The sequence below is a fragment of the Pagrus major genome, chromosome 7 (assembly GCF_040436345.1).
Source record: "Pagrus major chromosome 7, Pma_NU_1.0".
Lineage (NCBI taxonomy): Eukaryota > Metazoa > Chordata > Actinopteri > Spariformes > Sparidae > Pagrus > Pagrus major.
The window spans coordinates 7,844,549-7,862,229 of NC_133221.1; the positions used below are offsets into that span (position 1 = coordinate 7,844,549).

The 17,681-nt window shown below is 39.2% G+C and overlaps 2 protein-coding genes across 4 annotated transcripts; both read right to left on the minus strand.

The window, feature by feature from the left end:
• Positions 1-996: 996 nt before the first annotated feature.
• Positions 997-8,545, minus strand: ythdf1 (YTH N6-methyladenosine RNA binding protein F1). 3 transcript variants are annotated; one of them, XM_073470804.1, is made up of 6 exons: positions 8,165-8,545; positions 7,720-7,747; positions 6,270-6,364; positions 4,513-6,177; positions 3,797-3,841; positions 997-2,532 (listed from the first exon to the last, which is right to left on the minus strand). In XM_073470804.1, exons 1-6 carry the CDS (start codon positions 8,192-8,194, stop codon positions 2,518-2,520), a joined length of 1,878 nt encoding a protein of 625 aa, XP_073326905.1. In that variant the 5' UTR covers positions 8,195-8,545; the 3' UTR covers positions 997-2,517. The 3 variants fall into 3 exon arrangements, with proteins under 3 accessions (XP_073326905.1, XP_073326904.1, XP_073326906.1); XM_073470803.1 differs by lacking the exon at positions 997-2,532 and adding an exon at positions 3,237-3,435 and having other exon boundaries at positions 8,165-8,523; XM_073470805.1 differs by lacking the exon at positions 997-2,532 and adding an exon at positions 3,237-3,435 and having other exon boundaries at positions 6,270-6,380; positions 8,165-8,523.
• Positions 8,546-10,438: 1,893 nt separating this feature from the next.
• Positions 10,439-17,673, minus strand: nkain5 (sodium/potassium transporting ATPase interacting 5). The gene is made up of 6 exons (XM_073470830.1): positions 17,499-17,673; positions 16,306-16,443; positions 14,114-14,194; positions 11,983-12,183; positions 10,709-10,769; positions 10,439-10,497 (listed from the first exon to the last, which is right to left on the minus strand). Exons 1-6 carry the CDS (start codon positions 17,550-17,552, stop codon positions 10,439-10,441), a joined length of 594 nt encoding a protein of 197 aa, XP_073326931.1. The 5' UTR covers positions 17,553-17,673.
• Positions 17,674-17,681: the final 8 nt, after the last annotated feature.

Genomic DNA, 17,681 nt, shown 5'->3' on the forward strand with positions numbered 1-17,681 from the left:
TTTATTCAGTTATTGTTATTATTATTACCTCATTAATATTGTAAATATACTCTTCTCCAAAACTACATAGTGCCCCTTTAATCTATTTTATAAGCAATCAGACACACACACACAAAATCAGATACTGATAATCAGTTTATCCCTAATTATTATTAAGTTATCAATCCTTTGATGTAGTTAACGTCAGAAAGTAAGCAGGTGAAATCCTAACTTACAAGGTCCAAGGTGATCTGAGGTTAAAACATTTGTTGATTTATTAATTTACTCGATCAAAAAAAATAAATAATCTGCAGCTATCTTAATAGATTCATCTTTTCAGCCAGTTTTCAAACCCAAAAGGCCAAACATATCTGAATTCAAATGTGAAGATTTGTTCAGTTTCTTTGTCATATGACAAATAAACTGGAGATCTTTGGGTTTCCAACAGCTGGTCAGACAAAATAAACAATATTTCTTTGACATTACTAAAGAAACTAATGACTTCTTGTTAAGTCTGACCAACGGTCCAAACCCCAAAGACATTCAGCAGATTAAGATAGATTTAAGATATTCAGTCCTCACAGTGAAGAAGCTGCAACTGGAGAGGATTGGGAGTGTTTGGTGAATAAAGTTAAACACATCAGCTGTAAAAACATTATCCTACTATTTGTGCTTCAGGGGAAGTAAAAACTAATTGCATTACAAATTGGTGTGCGGCTGTTGAACGTTTAATGTCATGATTGACAACTGTCCTACCTGCCAGCTGTAACTCCTGAACAACACCTGCTGCTGCTGAGAGTGAAAAGTCTAAATAAATATCTGAAAGTGCTCTCCTCTTGTACTCACTCGTAGATACCAGCCACCTAATAAAAATAAGGCTGCTTAAATTTCTATTAAATCCGTTCAGTAGTTTTTGTGTAATCCTGCTGACGAACCAACAGACACGGGTGAAAACATAACCTCCATGAGAGGAGGCCACAATAATACAACATCTGACATAATAAAAAGCCAACAGAGTACAGATAAGTATATCTTTAATAATGATCATGATCAAATCTAAGAATGTGATGGTGACCTCTGATACAACGGATATTTAATTCAGGGATGACTTAAATTTTTTTTTTTTCTTTTTGCATAAATTTTCTATATTCCAATACCAGTAATATAACTCTGATTGCTCCACAATCATACTCCCTCTCTTTTCTTTCACTCTTGCATACACACAATACAGCAAGCAATTAAAAAAGAAAAGTCACAAACATATACCATATAGGCTAGTCTCTGGGTTTTCATACACTTGACAATAAATCAGTTAAGTATAATGCTACAGTTAAACATTTTGAGGCGATCTCAGTTAGAAATGCCGGTACATTAAAGCTTACATTGTCTGAGGATGATGTGGACAGGTTATTATAGCTATGAAAATGATGAGAATGCCAAGATTATAATCATGTTAAGAGAGAACAAGAAACAAAAAAAAAGGGACAGGCCTGGCTTGAGTTTTTAAAAGCAGTACATGCTACATTTCCTCCAGAATTTCACTAACAGAGACCTCTGTTGGAACAGCAGGGGGAACAGAGGGAAATTAAAGTCACAGGGGAATCAGACAGAAAGCAAATTTTTGTGTTGATAAAAACCAGAACTCATACAGTATATTTGTATTTCCATCCTTTAAATAAGAAAGAGAGGGACCACCTTTAAGAGCAATTGATCTCTAGACGTCTTTTCCCTGAATCTCTATAGCTGAAAATTTTGAGGTACAATTCTGGAAAAAACGAAAATTACAAATTTCATTTGTACTAGTGCTGAAAAGAAATGTTAAGGCTCCACTCTGGAGAGACGAAATCCCACATTTTCTCCGCTAAATTTAAATCAGTTTATAAGCCAGGTGATACATTATTCAAAATATTTTTCTAACATTTACGCTTTCTAACGTCACAACCTTGCACGATTAAGTCTATGCATACAGAAACTTTCAGTGTACACATTCCTCCACCAACGTAAGACGCCCCCCTCACATTGAAAAAAAGGGGCTTTATAGAAGTAGTTTTTTTTTCTTCTGATAATATAAAATACAACTGGCCACACACAGATAGCAGACATTTGTCAATAAAGTGTTGTTCACTCGTTAAGATTAACCAATACAAGCACTTAACATTTCTCCAACACACAAACCACAAAGTGAACAGTCACTGAATATCAGCAGCATGTTGTCAAGAGATTTCCAAAAAACAGACGTGCAGATATTTGTTACTTATATTTAGTTAAGAATGCAAGTTCCGGGGTAGCGATAGAGTTTTATAAGGCTAAAAAATACAGAAAAAACAAGAAAATATATATTATTGAAGCGATTCGACTGGTGGAACTAGCTTCATCCCTGCACGCATCTTGAAGACTAGGAACCAGGAGCGACGTGGGTCAAGAGTTTGACGTGGGCCGAAGTCAACAAAATGAACTAGAAAAAAATATTAGTTTTCAATTTCTTTATGTCCTTGTGTTTCCTCTTTAATCTAAATTTCGTCGGCAGCCGTCTTCTGTTTACTTCTGACGATCCTGGGGGAGAAAAAAAACATATCAGGAAATTATTAGACAGATTAATCAATATCACATCACCCACACCTGTATTATCTAGGACAAGACTCATTTTTCAACCAGGCATCACGCCAGACTGTGTAACAGACCCGCTGGCTTTGACATATTCAAAATAAAGGCACCAAAACTACTTGGTTAGGTTTATGAGAAGGGACCATTGTTTCGGTTAAAATAACCTCTTCCTCAAAAACGCCAACAGCTGTTTGTCTCACACAGAACTCAAATGCTGGTCGCCTGTATGAAACTCCTATAAATAAATAATGGGGATGGGACAGAAACCTGCTATTAAACGAGCCGTGGAGCTCAATTATGAAATACTAATACATTTCTTTTATCAGTACTTTTTAAAAAAACATTATGGTATTGACAGATGTCTGTGTTCCTCATTCTTTCTAAACTACACTCAGTATTTTGATGAGTTTATTGAGTTTTTACTGTTGTAAATATAACTGTTGCTGCTCTAAAACAATAGTTATATTTCAAATATTCTGTTCTTTTCCTGTTCTGAGCTTAGTCTCTCCTGTTCTTCAATAATGTCTCTTTTTAAAAAGAAATTATTTCGTTATGAAAAATAACCAATAAGAATACCAATGTAGAACCAAACTGATAGAAAGTATCAATAGGATTAGTAGTATCGATAAAATCCTAATGATACCCATCCCTAATGAATGAACCACCTAACCATCCCTGACCTCCCAACGCAGACTAATTAATGGTCGTAATTGTGGTCGTCCTTTGCTCACATCATTATCGACCCCTTCTGATACCGTGACTTCATACTCGCCTGTATTTTTCACACCTAGGCGAGCTGAATTGTCATCCTCACACACTGACCTCTAGTGGAACCGGAGGGTCTCTTACACACTATGGCAGGGGACAGGGTTGTATTTTTATAACAGTAAATTACAAAAGTCTTAGCTTTCAAAAAGAGACTTTCAGTGGAGTTATTTCCTGAAAATTTTACCATATTGTGTTATCATTTTTGCATAAATGAATGATTTTAGGCAAATTGTAATTCTAGACAAACACAATGAGATATGGAAGTTTTCTTTTTTCACAATGTGAGTTTTGTCTGGTGGGATGTACAGCAGTGCAACACAATTAATTACATCATATATCAACTTTATGACTTCATATCTGGGATTCTGCATACATTTGTCATACAGTGATATCTGTCAATATCAGGCCAAACCCAGAAAGAGAGAGAGAAATAAGTTAACATTACCTGATCAAGTCGGGATCGGCTCTGTATTGAGGCAGGCTCATAGCTCTGTTAAAAAAACACACACAAAGTCTTACTGAAGAGTCACATTAGAAAAGGACATCTCATCACTTTTAACACCAGAAAACTTTTCAAATAAAAAGAACGACAACAAGCTATTAAGTGACGGACTGTGCAAATATCATTAGGCAGGGAGGGGGCGGTTATTTTTGTTTTTGCTGAAGGGAGGGAGTGGTCTATTGTGTGAGAGCAGGGAGTTGCCTTCCTTTCTGACATTTATACATAAAAGAAGAGATAAAATAGCTACATCAACAAGACAGCTTTCATGTGTGCCATTTGTCATAATGGTGTGCTTTGCTGGATACAAAATACAGAAGTCTTGCCTGTACCTGGGTTTTGTTTTCATCATTAGGGCCAAGACACACCAGAGTAACATTAAAGAAGTAGCTGACGTAAGTATGACGAAACTAGCTCGCACATTCAGTGTCTGTGAGATAACTCACCATACCACCAGGCGACAGTGGTCTATATTTGTCATTCAGAAAGGGAAACTCAGGTCTGTGGATTTGCATTTGCCTATAATTTATATAACTGTGGAGGACCTTGCTTTACTTTTTACAAAGTGAACCAAAGTTTTCTCCACTTCAGTCATTATAGTTTGGTATATCTTTAATTGAAAATTGAGTGTGTCATGTGTTAAGTCTGAAGGAAATCACTACCTTTTTCACCACCTCCTCCTCCTCCTGCTTCTTCTCATAGTGGGAGAAGTCATCAAAGATGGAGGTGGTGTGTTTGTACTGGGCGATAATCTTGAGCACCTGCTTCGCCTTTTCCAGAGGAACCTCTTGAGTGTCACGTGAATTGGTGACTGGCTTGTTGTCATTGTTCTCTAGGCGGATGTGGCGCAGCTGGCTATTTGGCACGTCCTTTACAAACAACCAGTTCACATCAAACTTGCCCTTCCACTTGTCCTGCGCCCAAACGCCAGCGCTGGTGCCGTAGTCCACAGGCGAGCGCATTTCGGCCACGCCGCAGAAATGGCCGCTGCCGTTGACGCTGAACAACAAGTAGACGGGACCTTTAGCGTTCATAGCTCTGAAGGCTGAGTCCAAACGTTTGTTGCCGTGCTCCGTGCTGCACCAGATGGAGTACTTGATGGAGCGGTGGATGTCGTCCTCGGAGTAGCTCTTGATGATGAACACGCGCCCGTTTTTCAGGTTCCAGTCGAACTCCTTGGGGTTGTAGCTGTGGGCCGCACGCAGTTTCTCCAGCACAGGGTGGGACTCTGCTCCCGGCTCTTGAGGCACACCCCCACCCCCTCCACCTCCATTACCAACACCGCCGCCGTTAGAGGAGCCACTGCTGTCCAAGCTTCCACCGCCATAGCACAAGTTGCGGTTGCGTGGGGCTACCCAGCGGGTCTGAGGTGTTGGAGCGGAGTTGTGATTCTGGTAGGACTGTGGAGGAGGAGGTGGAGGTCCCTGCATGGTCATCTGCTGCACGAGGGACTGGGCAGACTGCAGGGACTGCTGGAGGGGGGGTATGAGACTGGGAGCATGGGAGTGAAGCTGGGGCTGGTGCTGGTGCTGGTGCTGGTGCTGTTGGTGGTGGTGGTGGTGGTGATGGTGGGGGGGTAAAGGAGGGGCCATCTTGGTAATGGTCCCTTTGTTATCCCATGTATCAATGTCCATGTTGTGTTTAATGGGGGGTGGAGGCAGACCTCCTCCAGCGAGGGGTGGTCCAGGTTTGTTCTTGGTCTTTTGCTGCTGCAGCTTGGCAGGTTTACTCGCGATAGCAGCCCATGACGTAGGTTTCGGAGGGGGCATCCCAATTGGTGTGCCACCGTTGCCTGTTGCGACAGCCGCAGCTACACCGCCACCTCCACCAATCACAGAACCACTCTTCACACCTGAACCACTTCCTGTCACATCCCCACCTATTTTGAGGCCCAGCATGCCCTGCTCCAGGCTGTTCATACCTGGAGCCTTGCTCAGGGTGTCACTATGAAAACCTGTCTGGCCATCAGGGACTAAGGTGCCTCCTAGAGAGCTGGGTGGGTAGCTGTAACTGCCCCCGTAGGCTGAGCTCTGAGTCTGCTGACCCTGAGAACCGCTGGTGCCCCAGGCTGAGAAGGCTGGGTTCTCTGGGAAAAAGTTAAACCTGTGAGGATAGATGCTGCTGCTGAGCCCCCCCGGCTGCCCAAACACTGTGTCGTGCATGAAGTGATGGTCTCCATTGCTGAGGGGGGCATAGGGTGTCAGGTAGGGGATCGGTGGGTCACCTCCTGTAGACCAAGGAGCCTCACTGAGCGGGTATGGAAACCCAATGGAGGGGGCATAGTAGCTGGACAGGTACGGGTCTGTCATGGATTGATAGCTGTTATTCTACAAACAGAAATAGAATCAAGATAATTTGTTAGGGCGGCAGAATGCGACAGGAATTAAATCAAAATAAAATGATTTTAGGTTCACAGTACCTGATTAGACTGGCTGGTAAGATAAGGCTCAAAGTCATTATCATGGACTGTGTCCTTCTGGTGGAGGGAGCCATTCTGCACTGAAACTGGAAAGGCTGCAATAAAATCAAGCTGTTGTCAAAGCTGGACCATCAGAATTTTTCCAAATAGGACTGCACGACATGGTAAAAAAAATGAATCTTACTGCGATTATTTTTGACTGATATTACCAGTGCGTTATGATTCTCAATTCGTTGTAATTATGATGTTTATCTAACACAATTTTCATTTTCACTGATTAAAGGATTAAAATCATGATGACATGTGTTGGGGTCTGTACCAAACACACATGTTGTCTTAAATCTAGAGAACAAGATTTGTAGGCCAGGGCAACCTCTGCAGCACTACAGGACTTCAATACACACACATTTGTCACACATTTTATCTTTAACAAGAAACTGAAGCTTCTTGCGATTTGGATATTGCACTCAGCCATGTTACAGTTTTGGTAACATTTCAATTAATTGCATTCAAACAATAATGTTGCCAAGTCTAATATGAAGTCTAACATATCTGCATTGTACCGGTTCTAGTTAAATCATAGATTTATCACATCATCACTGAAAAAATGCAACTTTAATTTTATCTGCTTATTTTAACTGCCACTCATTTGTTTCTGACAATACAGCAACAGAGCCGTGTGAACCCCATTACTGCTATAGTGAAGATACAGTCAGAGAATTAAAGGGCAATTCCACCAATTTTACACATTTAATAGTGTTTACAGGTCTTCGGGAGTACTACTGCATATGTGAAAAAAGTAGTATGAGGAAGCTGCATGTAATCTGATAAATTGCCTCCAGCGATGCCACTCAGTGGCTACGTTGCATTGTGGGTAATGTGGGAGCCAGGTTTTGAAAAGCAGAAAAATGCCTTTTTTTCCACCCCTTGCATTCTTCTTCCTTTTCAAACCCTGGTGCCTACATTACCCACAATGCATTTTAGCCACTGAGCAATATCACTGGAGGCAATTTATCAGATTACATGCAGCTACAAAAGGCCTTTTTTCTACTTTTTTTCTCCACATATGCAGTAGTAAACCTGTAAGACCTGTAAACACACTTAAATGTGTAAAATTGGCAGAGCTACCCTTTAAAACAATCACGATGTGTAATGATTAAAAATAGATTATCCTGTCTGTCCAAATGTAACCTTTAGTGGAGCTGACCTTTTGAAAAGTGAGAGGTGTTTTACAATGATGAGCTGTTTGCTCTCACAATGATGCATCTTCATTTAACTGTGAAGCAATCATGTGAACCAAACTGCTGCTAATACATTATGTATTGCTATGTGGATGTTGTTTGGGTTTCTCTGTTGCCATAAGGGCTACAGTACATGACACATGAGGCATCAGGTGACAGGTATGTAAACAGGTTTGTGTATCATCTTTGGATAGAGGTGCGTCTCTTACCTTTGCTTGCATCTTGTCCTTTCGATGTCTTGGTGGTCGCAGTAAAAGGAGGGTACACATGTGAAAAAGGAGGGATAAAGAAAGCTTGCATGGGTCTCCAGTGTTTTTCAAGGCATCACACATTATCCTAGCTACACATTGAGATGTTTTGACGTCTCATCTGAAAACGTGACTGACACATAACGTAAGAGTGAGAAGAGGAAAAAAAAAATGCTGGGCGGTGTGTTGTGACAACATTTGGCCAGAGAGATACCCACTGGAAGCTGTGGTCCAGGCCTTTGGTTACCAGCAGAGACCAGTTTTCTAGCTAACCTCCCCTCTCAGATGGCTAACTAGCTGACTAGCAGGCATCGTCTTCAGATGGGGGGGGGGGGAGATGCACACACCGCACATCTCGCCTCTCTGGAGAGATAAAAACCCGGAGCGTTTCTCCTCCGCTGCTTACCTGAGGGTCAATACTAGCGGCAGACATCATTCATCCACCAGGTGTTGTGTTGTCAGTTGAAGCCTCGACAAGACGTACAGTGTGTGAGCCGCACAAACTCCGCTGTGTGCCGAGGCTAATAGCTGAGACAGAAGAGAGAAGCTGTTCCCCTGCGTTACTTTGCTAACAGTTAAACACAGTTAGCAGCAGCTGTTAGCCGCTGTCTCTGCTCGGCGCGGACGGTTTGCTCGTCGTAGCCCTGCTGGCACTTCCGCGCTGCCCTGTCGACATTAATCCTGCGGGGCTTCAATCCGCTTCCGACCCCCTCACCGTTAAATTAAAATCCAACCAGCCTCGGTGGCCCTGCTCACTTGCCCCAATGGCAGCTTCATCCGGGGTCTGCGAGGCGGAACTGACGTCGGTGACGTAACGACGCATCCACGGCTACCTAGCAGCAGCGGTCGGTGCGTTCCATAGTAACCGTGTTTACATTACATTTACCACCTGAAACACGCTATTTTCTCATTATTTAAGCTTTTAAAATTAATATAAGATCAACTTCAAGCCGATAAAACAGCGGCAGTGCAATATCTTATTTTCTAACAGGGACAAATTATAAGAAGTAATGTTAAAACACAACAAAAACACTATTTTCTCATTATTTAAGCTTTTAAAATGAATATAACATCAACTTCAAGCCTATAAAACAGTGGCAGTGCAACATCTTATTTTCTAACAGGGACAAATTATAAGAAGACACAACAAAAACACTATTTTCTCATTATTTAAGCTTTTAAAATGAATATAACATCAACTTCAAGCCTATAAAACAGTGGCAGCGCAATATCTTATTTTCTAACAGAGACAAATTATAAGAAGACACAACAAAAACACTATTTTCTCATTATTTAAGCTTTTAAAATTAATATAAGATCAACTTCAAGCCGATAAAACAGCGGCAGCGCAATATCTTATTTTCTAACAGGGACAAATTATAAGAAGTAATGTTAAAACACAACAAAAACACTATTTTCCTCATTATTTAAGCTTTTAAAATTAATATAACATCAACTTCAAGCCTATAAAACAGCGGCAGCGCAATATCTTATTTTCTAACAGGGACAAATTATAAGAAGACACAACAAAAACACTATTTTCTCATTATTTAAGCTTTTAAAATGAATATAACATCAACTTCAAGCCTATAAAACAGCGGCAGCGCAATATCTTATTTTCTAACAGGGACAAATTATAAGAAGACACAACAAAAACACTATTTTCTCATTATTTAAGCTTTTAAAATGAATATAACATCAACTTCAAGCCTATAAAACAGTGGCAGCGCAATATCTTATTTTCTAACAGGGACAAATTATAAGAAGTAATGTTAAAACACAACAAAAACACTATTTTCTCATTATTTAAGCTTTTAAAATGAATATAACATCAACTTCAAGCCGATAAAACAGCGGCAGTGCAATATCTTATTTTCTAACAGGGACAAATTATAAGAAGTAATGTTAAAACACAACAAAAACACTATTTTCCTCATTATTTAAGCTTTTAAAATTAATATAAGATCAACTTCAAGCCGATAAAACAGCGGCAGTGTAATATTTTAGTTTCCTGTGTTAGTATTTGATAAGTAAAAAATTATTGTGCTATAAATGTGGTAGCCATTCAGAACAAAAACAAACAAACAAACAACAAACAAACAAAAAAAACACAATTTCCTCGATACAAACTCCATTGCAGACGTGGTTTATTTCATCGTACACTTAATAAGTCGGGTGGTTTTCACACTAAAATGACACATTATTAAATTATGTATTAAAAAAAACATTTAAAAATGAGCTACTTATTTACATCTTTTAAAGCACACTTTTCTTTTGTACTCGAGTGCTTAATATCCAGTGATTTCTATCTGTTTCGTTCACACATGCACACTCACACACGCAGAGAGGTAGATTTACATTTAGCTTTACAGCATTTAAGGTCGGAGGAATAACACATCATATAGTAATATACTGATCATTCCCCTCTTGACTCCAGACAGTGTGTACACTAAAGGTTCACATGATGTTTTATTTGACAAACAGGCAAAAGCAACTTCACGATCTTCAGTGGTTTCCTTCTGTCCGGCTTCTTTTCGGCTTTTCTTCAACCATTTTTTGTGGTTATTTATAATCTATGCAAAAACAGAGAAAAAATACATTACGCATAAAATGTTGGGTAAATAAGATGGAAAATTAAATTAAAAGTGATAGCTATCGTGCCGCTAAACATACCTGTAGGTCAGTAGAAGAGCAACTGAGAGGGTTTGGATGGATGATGGAATTCACCAATGAAATTAACTGAAATAACGCGAGGAAAGAAATAAACAATAAACAACCTCAGTCTAAACAAAAACATAAAGTGGAATGGCAAATCATGTAGGAAGCATTCTGTTATATTTTGGGGATAAATAACTCTAAAATGTCTTGATGGATATTGTATTTTGAACGAATTATATGTGCAGAATAAATGACATCTGTGGTTTCTATTATTGATCAGCAGCGTACTTACAGCTGTCTTCCTCATCTGAGGACGTGCTGACGACGTAGCAGGCGTAAACAAATCCCGGGAGCTACAAAAAATTAACATAAAAATGTTTAAAAGTGAATCGCACAGTTAATCACACAATTAATGTTCTTTCTTTGATCCTGAAAAAGCATTATTCATCACAAACACACTTCAGAAATGCTCTCCTGACAACGGGACAGCACAGGTGTAAATAATAAATGAATGATGACAGAATTAAATTTAGCTGCTTTGTTCATGTTATATTTAGAAACACCTGCGTTCTTTTCTACTATGACGAGTCAAAATGTCTGGTGTGTCTGCAGAGCTACAATCCTTGTGCAGTGAGAGAAAACTCATACCAGCTTGTTTTGATTGACGAATCATTGATTCAAAACAAGATTATTTTGCTTTTTTCTTCCTTATCAAGCAGGTCTGTGTAATTATCTAAAGCAAAGTCAATACACCACATTGTTGTTAGATTTTTCTAGATGTTTAGTTGTTTTACATTAGGACTTTGATAGCATTTTCCTTTTCTAGTTATTTGTTTAGTTCAATTATTGTTTAGCATGTTTAGTCTTGTCTCATTCATATTTTGTTTGGGAATTTGGGTAACACTGTGTAAGACTAGGTTATATAGGCAGAGGGATAGTTGCAGGACCATGATGCACCTGGGTGGGCCTATGTTTTTCTTTTTACCTGTGCAGGAGAGACATGCAGGATCCTTCTGTTCTTTGCTCGCTTGCTTTTTTGGAAAAATAAACCATGAAAGCCAAAAGAACCTTGAATGGACATTGAACTTCTTTTGCCTGCATACAATACAGGCCCATGGTGCAGCAGTGGCTCCTTGATTTGTATTTTGAAGTTTGATCTAAAGTTTGATTTAGATTTGTTGGACAAGTACCCACTGCACTCGCCATCCTTACAGCCAATGTACAGTAAAATGATCTGGATGTTTGGGGCGAATACACTCATGCAAGTAACACAAATAAACACAAATGATCCCGCGATCAAACTTGCTTTACAGACGAGGTAACGTTTTAAAGTTTTAGTCATGTTTAGTTTAGTCTCATTAGCTGACTTTCCTATCTCGGGAGTAGTGACATGTGACCAAATGCACCGTTACTTTGAGTCCACTTGTGGATTTCTCTGGGTTTGAACATTGTTGGAAACATTTGGGATGATGTAAGCACACAACTCGACACAATATACTGTATGTAACAAAATGTAGATGAACGAATCAGTTTTATGTGACATCCAACAGTGACAGTGAGTCTCACCGATACAACGAGCTGGACGATGCAGTGCAGGATCTCTATGTACTGGTATTCCAGCCAGCAGCTCAGCACTGTGGTCAGCTCCGGGTTCTGCTGGTTCTGCCACCCATCGGAGGGAAGGCTGTCGCTCCTCTCACACCCCGGCCCGTTGTCCATCCACCACGAGCGATGTGACGACACTCCCAGGGAGAGAATATCGCTGTCCTGCAGGGACAAAACAGGCAGAGGAGACGTGAAGACGACTCCTGAGCTCTCAGGTTCTTGAAGATATTTCTGCTTTAATAGACCGAGCGCAGAGAAATCTGACCTGCGTCGAGGATCAGGTGCAGTGAGAACATGATATGTTTTAGTATGAGCCTCGCTTCCTGTCTGGAGCCACTACTAACGATTACTTTCATCATCTATTAAGCTATCATTTTTCTTTTATTTCATGTAATTCTATTATTAATTACTGTATAAAAAACATCAGTTTTAAATATGTGTCTGAAATAATGAGGACAAAAAGCCATAAAACAATAGAAAGCACAGAAACAATAAAATTAACAAGTTAGAAAAAAAACATTTTTCATATATGAGGGCTGTGAAGTGAAAAGTCTATAAAAACAATTCACTATTTGGTATTTTCTCTAATGTATGCAGTGAATTGCACATCATTTGAAGGGATTGATCTGGTGATAATGGACGTAAATATCTGTGTGAATGTTTCAAACTGTAAAAAAGGAGTTTTTGTGATGTGATATTGGATTTAATTCCACAGTTAAATGTTCATAAAAAAGGATGTTAAAACTATATTACAACCCTGGTTCAAAAGAGTCGGAATGCTGTGTAAATAAAAACAAAATGCAGTCATTCACAAACTGTTTCTGCTGACAACAGTCTCATAATGTGTTCCTGATCTCATGTAGAAACATCCTTTATACACTCGTGTGTTTCACAAAGTGGTATATACTCAACTGAAAACAGTACAAAGAATATATATTGAATGCAATCAGGGCTGGACTTTGTATTATATATGCTCCTGTAGGTCCCTCAGATCCTCTGACTCAAACCTCTTGATTGTTCTTGAGGTCAGGACTAACAGGCACAGAGAGGCAGCCTTGACATACTCCTGGCTTCCTCCTGAAGTGTTTTGACATAATGGTTGTTTCATCTTGTCCCTTCCTGTCTGTTTCATTAAAATTGACTTTATTGTTTTATCATAAATGTTATGATTATCTGCTTTTATGGTGAGCACTTTGTTTTGCACTTCAAGCATGAATTGCACTATATAAATAAAGTTTATTACCAGTCGTATTATTATTAAAAGAAGGGCTCAGTTTATTTCTAATAGTTTTGTTTGTCTTGTCTCACAGAGTTATGTCTTGGCAAAACAGCACAAAGTGAAAAAAGAAGAAGGCAGTTATGTAATTGATATAATAGATTAATACCAGTTAAGTGCTGCATAGTTATGGAAATTTAATGCTTCACTTCACAGTGACGAGTCCGGAGAGAAAGATAAGAATGATGAATCTTAAAAGCTCTATTGTCGAGACGAGCTGCTGGTAGAAAGAAACCAAACTGGAAGACAGTTTGAAAGAAAAGCTGCATGGATTGATTTAATTGTTTGTATAAAATATCAACAAATAAAAACTAACGCCTGTCAGAAGTTGTCAGACACAAATGTGTTTAAATTGCAGTCTAACAATTAAAAGCGCTGTATTTGTGACGCCGAAACCATCCAACGTTTTGTATTTTCACTTGATGAATGAGAAATTACTTCAGAAAAGTTAAGTTTTCTCTATGATTGCATCATTATTGTATCTCCTCCACTTATCACCAGAACTTATCTCTGCTCAAACCAATTATACCACAAGTACTGAACTGTTGTCACCAGTCTTTGTGTCTTCAGCATCAATCAGGACCGAAAAAAACACCACTTCAATATGTTTTCTGCTGCAGATATGAGACATAAACAAGCTACAGTCCCTTCACAACACTAAACGTTTCGTACCTGAGAACAGGAACATACAGTCAACATGCTGTTTATTCATGTGACTGTTTCCGAAGGCAGGTCCTGAGCTGAACACTGTATTTAGGAGCTGAAGCTGCCCGAGTCTCTAATTATCTGACACTTAACGTGACCATTAAGACTTACCTTTGAAAGCCCTCCCAGATCCAAGTAGAGACAGCTGACAAAGACATTCCAGCCAACCCACAACAGCATCCACAGCAGGTACTGAGAAGACAAAAGGTACGTTTATTACAAAGAAAATGGATTAAACTCTGGGCTGCTCTTTTAACTAACAAATGTCCTGAATCTGACACGACCCGACTGGTTTACAAGATAAATATGAGACATCACAAGACCATTAAGGTGATGTTTCTCTGAATGGTGCATGTGACATACTGGTCACTATCATCACGTCAGGCCTCCAAAAACACTTCAAATGAATGAATGGTTTTCTGATTTAGTACAACTTAAAAGAGATTCTGAATCTCAATGGGAATATTCCTGGTAAAACAAAGGTTAAACACATTTTTTTAAAAATAGCTCTCACACCACCTCCATACACACATACATGAACAAACACACATCTCAGATATCTAATCAATAAATACTCCAGTTACCTCTGCATATCACAGCAGCTGTTTTCTCTTAATTAAACCGGTTTTTTACTTTGTTTTCTGTCCATTTCATACTTGTCACAACTGTGTCACGTAAATAAGAGGGGAGACTCTTATGGTTGATCTGCATCTGTGATGAGGAGTTGGACATTTTGGTAAATGCATTTATTCACTTCTTTTTTAAAAGAAGACAGAGAGTTAGATGAGATGACCGATTTCACTCCCTTGACTTTATAATAAATATGAATCCACAGCCAGGTTAGCTTAGCTTAGCATAAATACTAGAAATAGGGGGAAACAGCTATCCTTGCTCCATCCACAGGCAACAAAATACACCTACCAGCACCATTAAAACTCAGTAATTAACATGTTTCATGTTATTTGTTTAATCTGTGAAAAAAGAAAAAGAAAAAAAAAGTGTAAAAGCTTACATTTATTGGTTTTTATGAGAGGTTATGTATTTTCGGTGACTTCCTGGAGTGTTAAGCTAAGCTATACTAACCAGCTGCAGGCTTCATATTTAACGTACAGATATATGAGAGTGGTTTCAACCTTCTCATTTAACTCGGAAAGGTCTATTTCCCAAAATGTTGAAGTACTCATAACAAGCCAAAAAAGGCTGGGTGTAAACCAACATTTATTCTTCAGTGCTTTAACCCTCAGAGACTTTCACTGTACATTTTAAAATGTGACATGACTTTAAAAAAAAGTCAGGAAATCAATTACCTCAGAATTACCAAGTGAAGTAAACTATTAAATTCAAGTTGTAAGAGCTATTTTTTTTTTTTAAGTAAGATCACTTTGCCAGATTTTACAGTGTAGCCAGCTAATCCTATCTAAAACACATGTAAAGTGGGGTTTCTCAGCTTTTCATTAGTATCACATATATCTTGTTTCGGCATTTGATATGACGAGGAAACTCACATAGTTTCATCCTCTGGGCCAACAAACAACGGTTGTAGCCAAGCTACTTTTTGTTGTTCATGCTCAATGGATGGTATATTCCTCTGAAAAAAGTCAGTTTTGCTTTAAAATGTCCTTTGTCCTGATTTTATAACCTTTCTAACTTTTTGGACACATTTACATACATGATTAGTAAACAAAATATAGGATTATACCTGTTTTCCACTGAAAAGCACTGAGGATAATACCATAATAAATAGCTGTAACTTGCATAGGAAAGGACCGATGTAGACAGAAATTCATATGGAAGTCAAAATGATCCAAGTACATCCTTTAAATAAAAATGTCCTGAGGTCTAAAGGTGCACTATGTAAGCATTTAAGTTGAAAAACATTTAAAAAATATCTAAAATTACCAAATTGAACGTGAAGAAAAAACAGTTCTGACATTATGATGTCTTCGTATTGATGTTGCAGAGATACTGACTGAAGTTAGCATGCAAACTAGCTAGCCCTGACCCGTCCCAGTCCAACATACCTGTGCTGGTGGTGTAAACAACAGTGTAAACAGTCTCCTGGTGCTTCGAGCTCCCATACCGGACCACTACATGCACGGCTAACCAAGCTAACTAGCTAAAAGAAGCCACAGTCCGTTACTCTGATGATATGCTGAAATGTAAAATTGGGACTTTAAATGAGCCAGACTTAAACTTAAGGCTCTCCTGAATCAAATGGCACTGATGTGTGACACACCCTTAAAATTATTCCACGTCTCTCAGGGTTAGCACAAACTTTTATCAAGCTCAGACAGTTTCCTCACCATAATAACGTAGCGCGATCTGTACTGGATGACACCAAACAGGCCCAGGATGACCACGATGATGTGAAAGAAGTTGATCATGATGGGCGCCCACTGGTAGCCGAGGAAGTCGAACACCTGCCTCTCCAGCGCTGTGATCTGTTGGGGAGCAGAAACAGTTCAGACACCCTGATGATGACTTATAGAAAAGATTACTCTCTGTCAGGTGAGGCGGTGTTGCCCCAGGGCTGTTAGGCGCTGATTCTTTGCCCGTGTGTCCCTCAAGGTTTTTCATTCTCATAAGTTGTCAAGGCAACTGAGCCGTGAGGGACAAGGCATGCTGGGAGAAAAGACAGACGTGGTTATAATGTTGTGTCCTCTGAGGGTCGGATGAAGAGGGGGGGCAGGGTGGGAAACACAGGAGGAGGAGGACACAGTGGGTGCAGCCTTTCATTGTGGTGGTTGTAGTGGAGGGCGGTCAGAGGGCCTCCAACTACAATAAGCTTCCTATGAGGACAGTTCACAAAAAACAAACTTTAAAAGGCCTGTAGCCAAGAATTATCTTCAATATTAATCAATCTGCCAATTTTTTGATGTAAGAAAGTAGTTTAACATGCCCGTGATAAGTCACCAGAGCTCGAGGTGATGTCTTCAAATTCAAAACACAAAGACATTCAGTTTTCTTTTTCAGATCACCAAGAAAACTTGCCAATATTCACATTTTTACAAGTTGTTTTGGGCATTTTTGCATTTAAAATAACTAAAATGATAAACTTAACTGTTTCTGATTAACTTTATGTTCATCAGCTAGTTGATAAAAGCACTGATCAGCTCAGATTTTTGTCTTTATTTCATTTTAGTTTGCAGTTTATGCAGAATCCTGACTTGATAATGACAATGTGAATGGAAGGTCATCAGACACAACACCAAAGAACAACAAGCTGGTTTGGTGATTAATAACATATTGCAGTCTGTAGTCTGAATGTGAGAAAAGGTCAGAAACAATACAAAAGGTGAGGTTTCAAAGCACCAAAAAAATGAACTTTACTGTGATCTGTAAAAGTCTGAAGTCATCAAAAAATGTTGCTCTTATTTGTAGTTTTTAGAGTTTTTTTGCATGAAGTTGTCCACCACAGAGGAGAAGTTAGTCCTGATGTGTGAACAGATGTGTTCATGTCGACGCATCCTGTGTAAAAGAAAGAAAAACATCTTACCAGTTGCAGACAACACAGGAGGATCAGCATGCATCGTGCCGAGCAGCAGCCCATCTTCCTCCCCTCTCTGCTCCCGCTGGGTCTGATGATGAGGATGTGGGTAACAACAGTGAAGAAGACTCTGGATTTTTTTTTTTTTTTACAATCGCTCAAACACAAGGGAAGAACCTGCAGGGCTCTGGG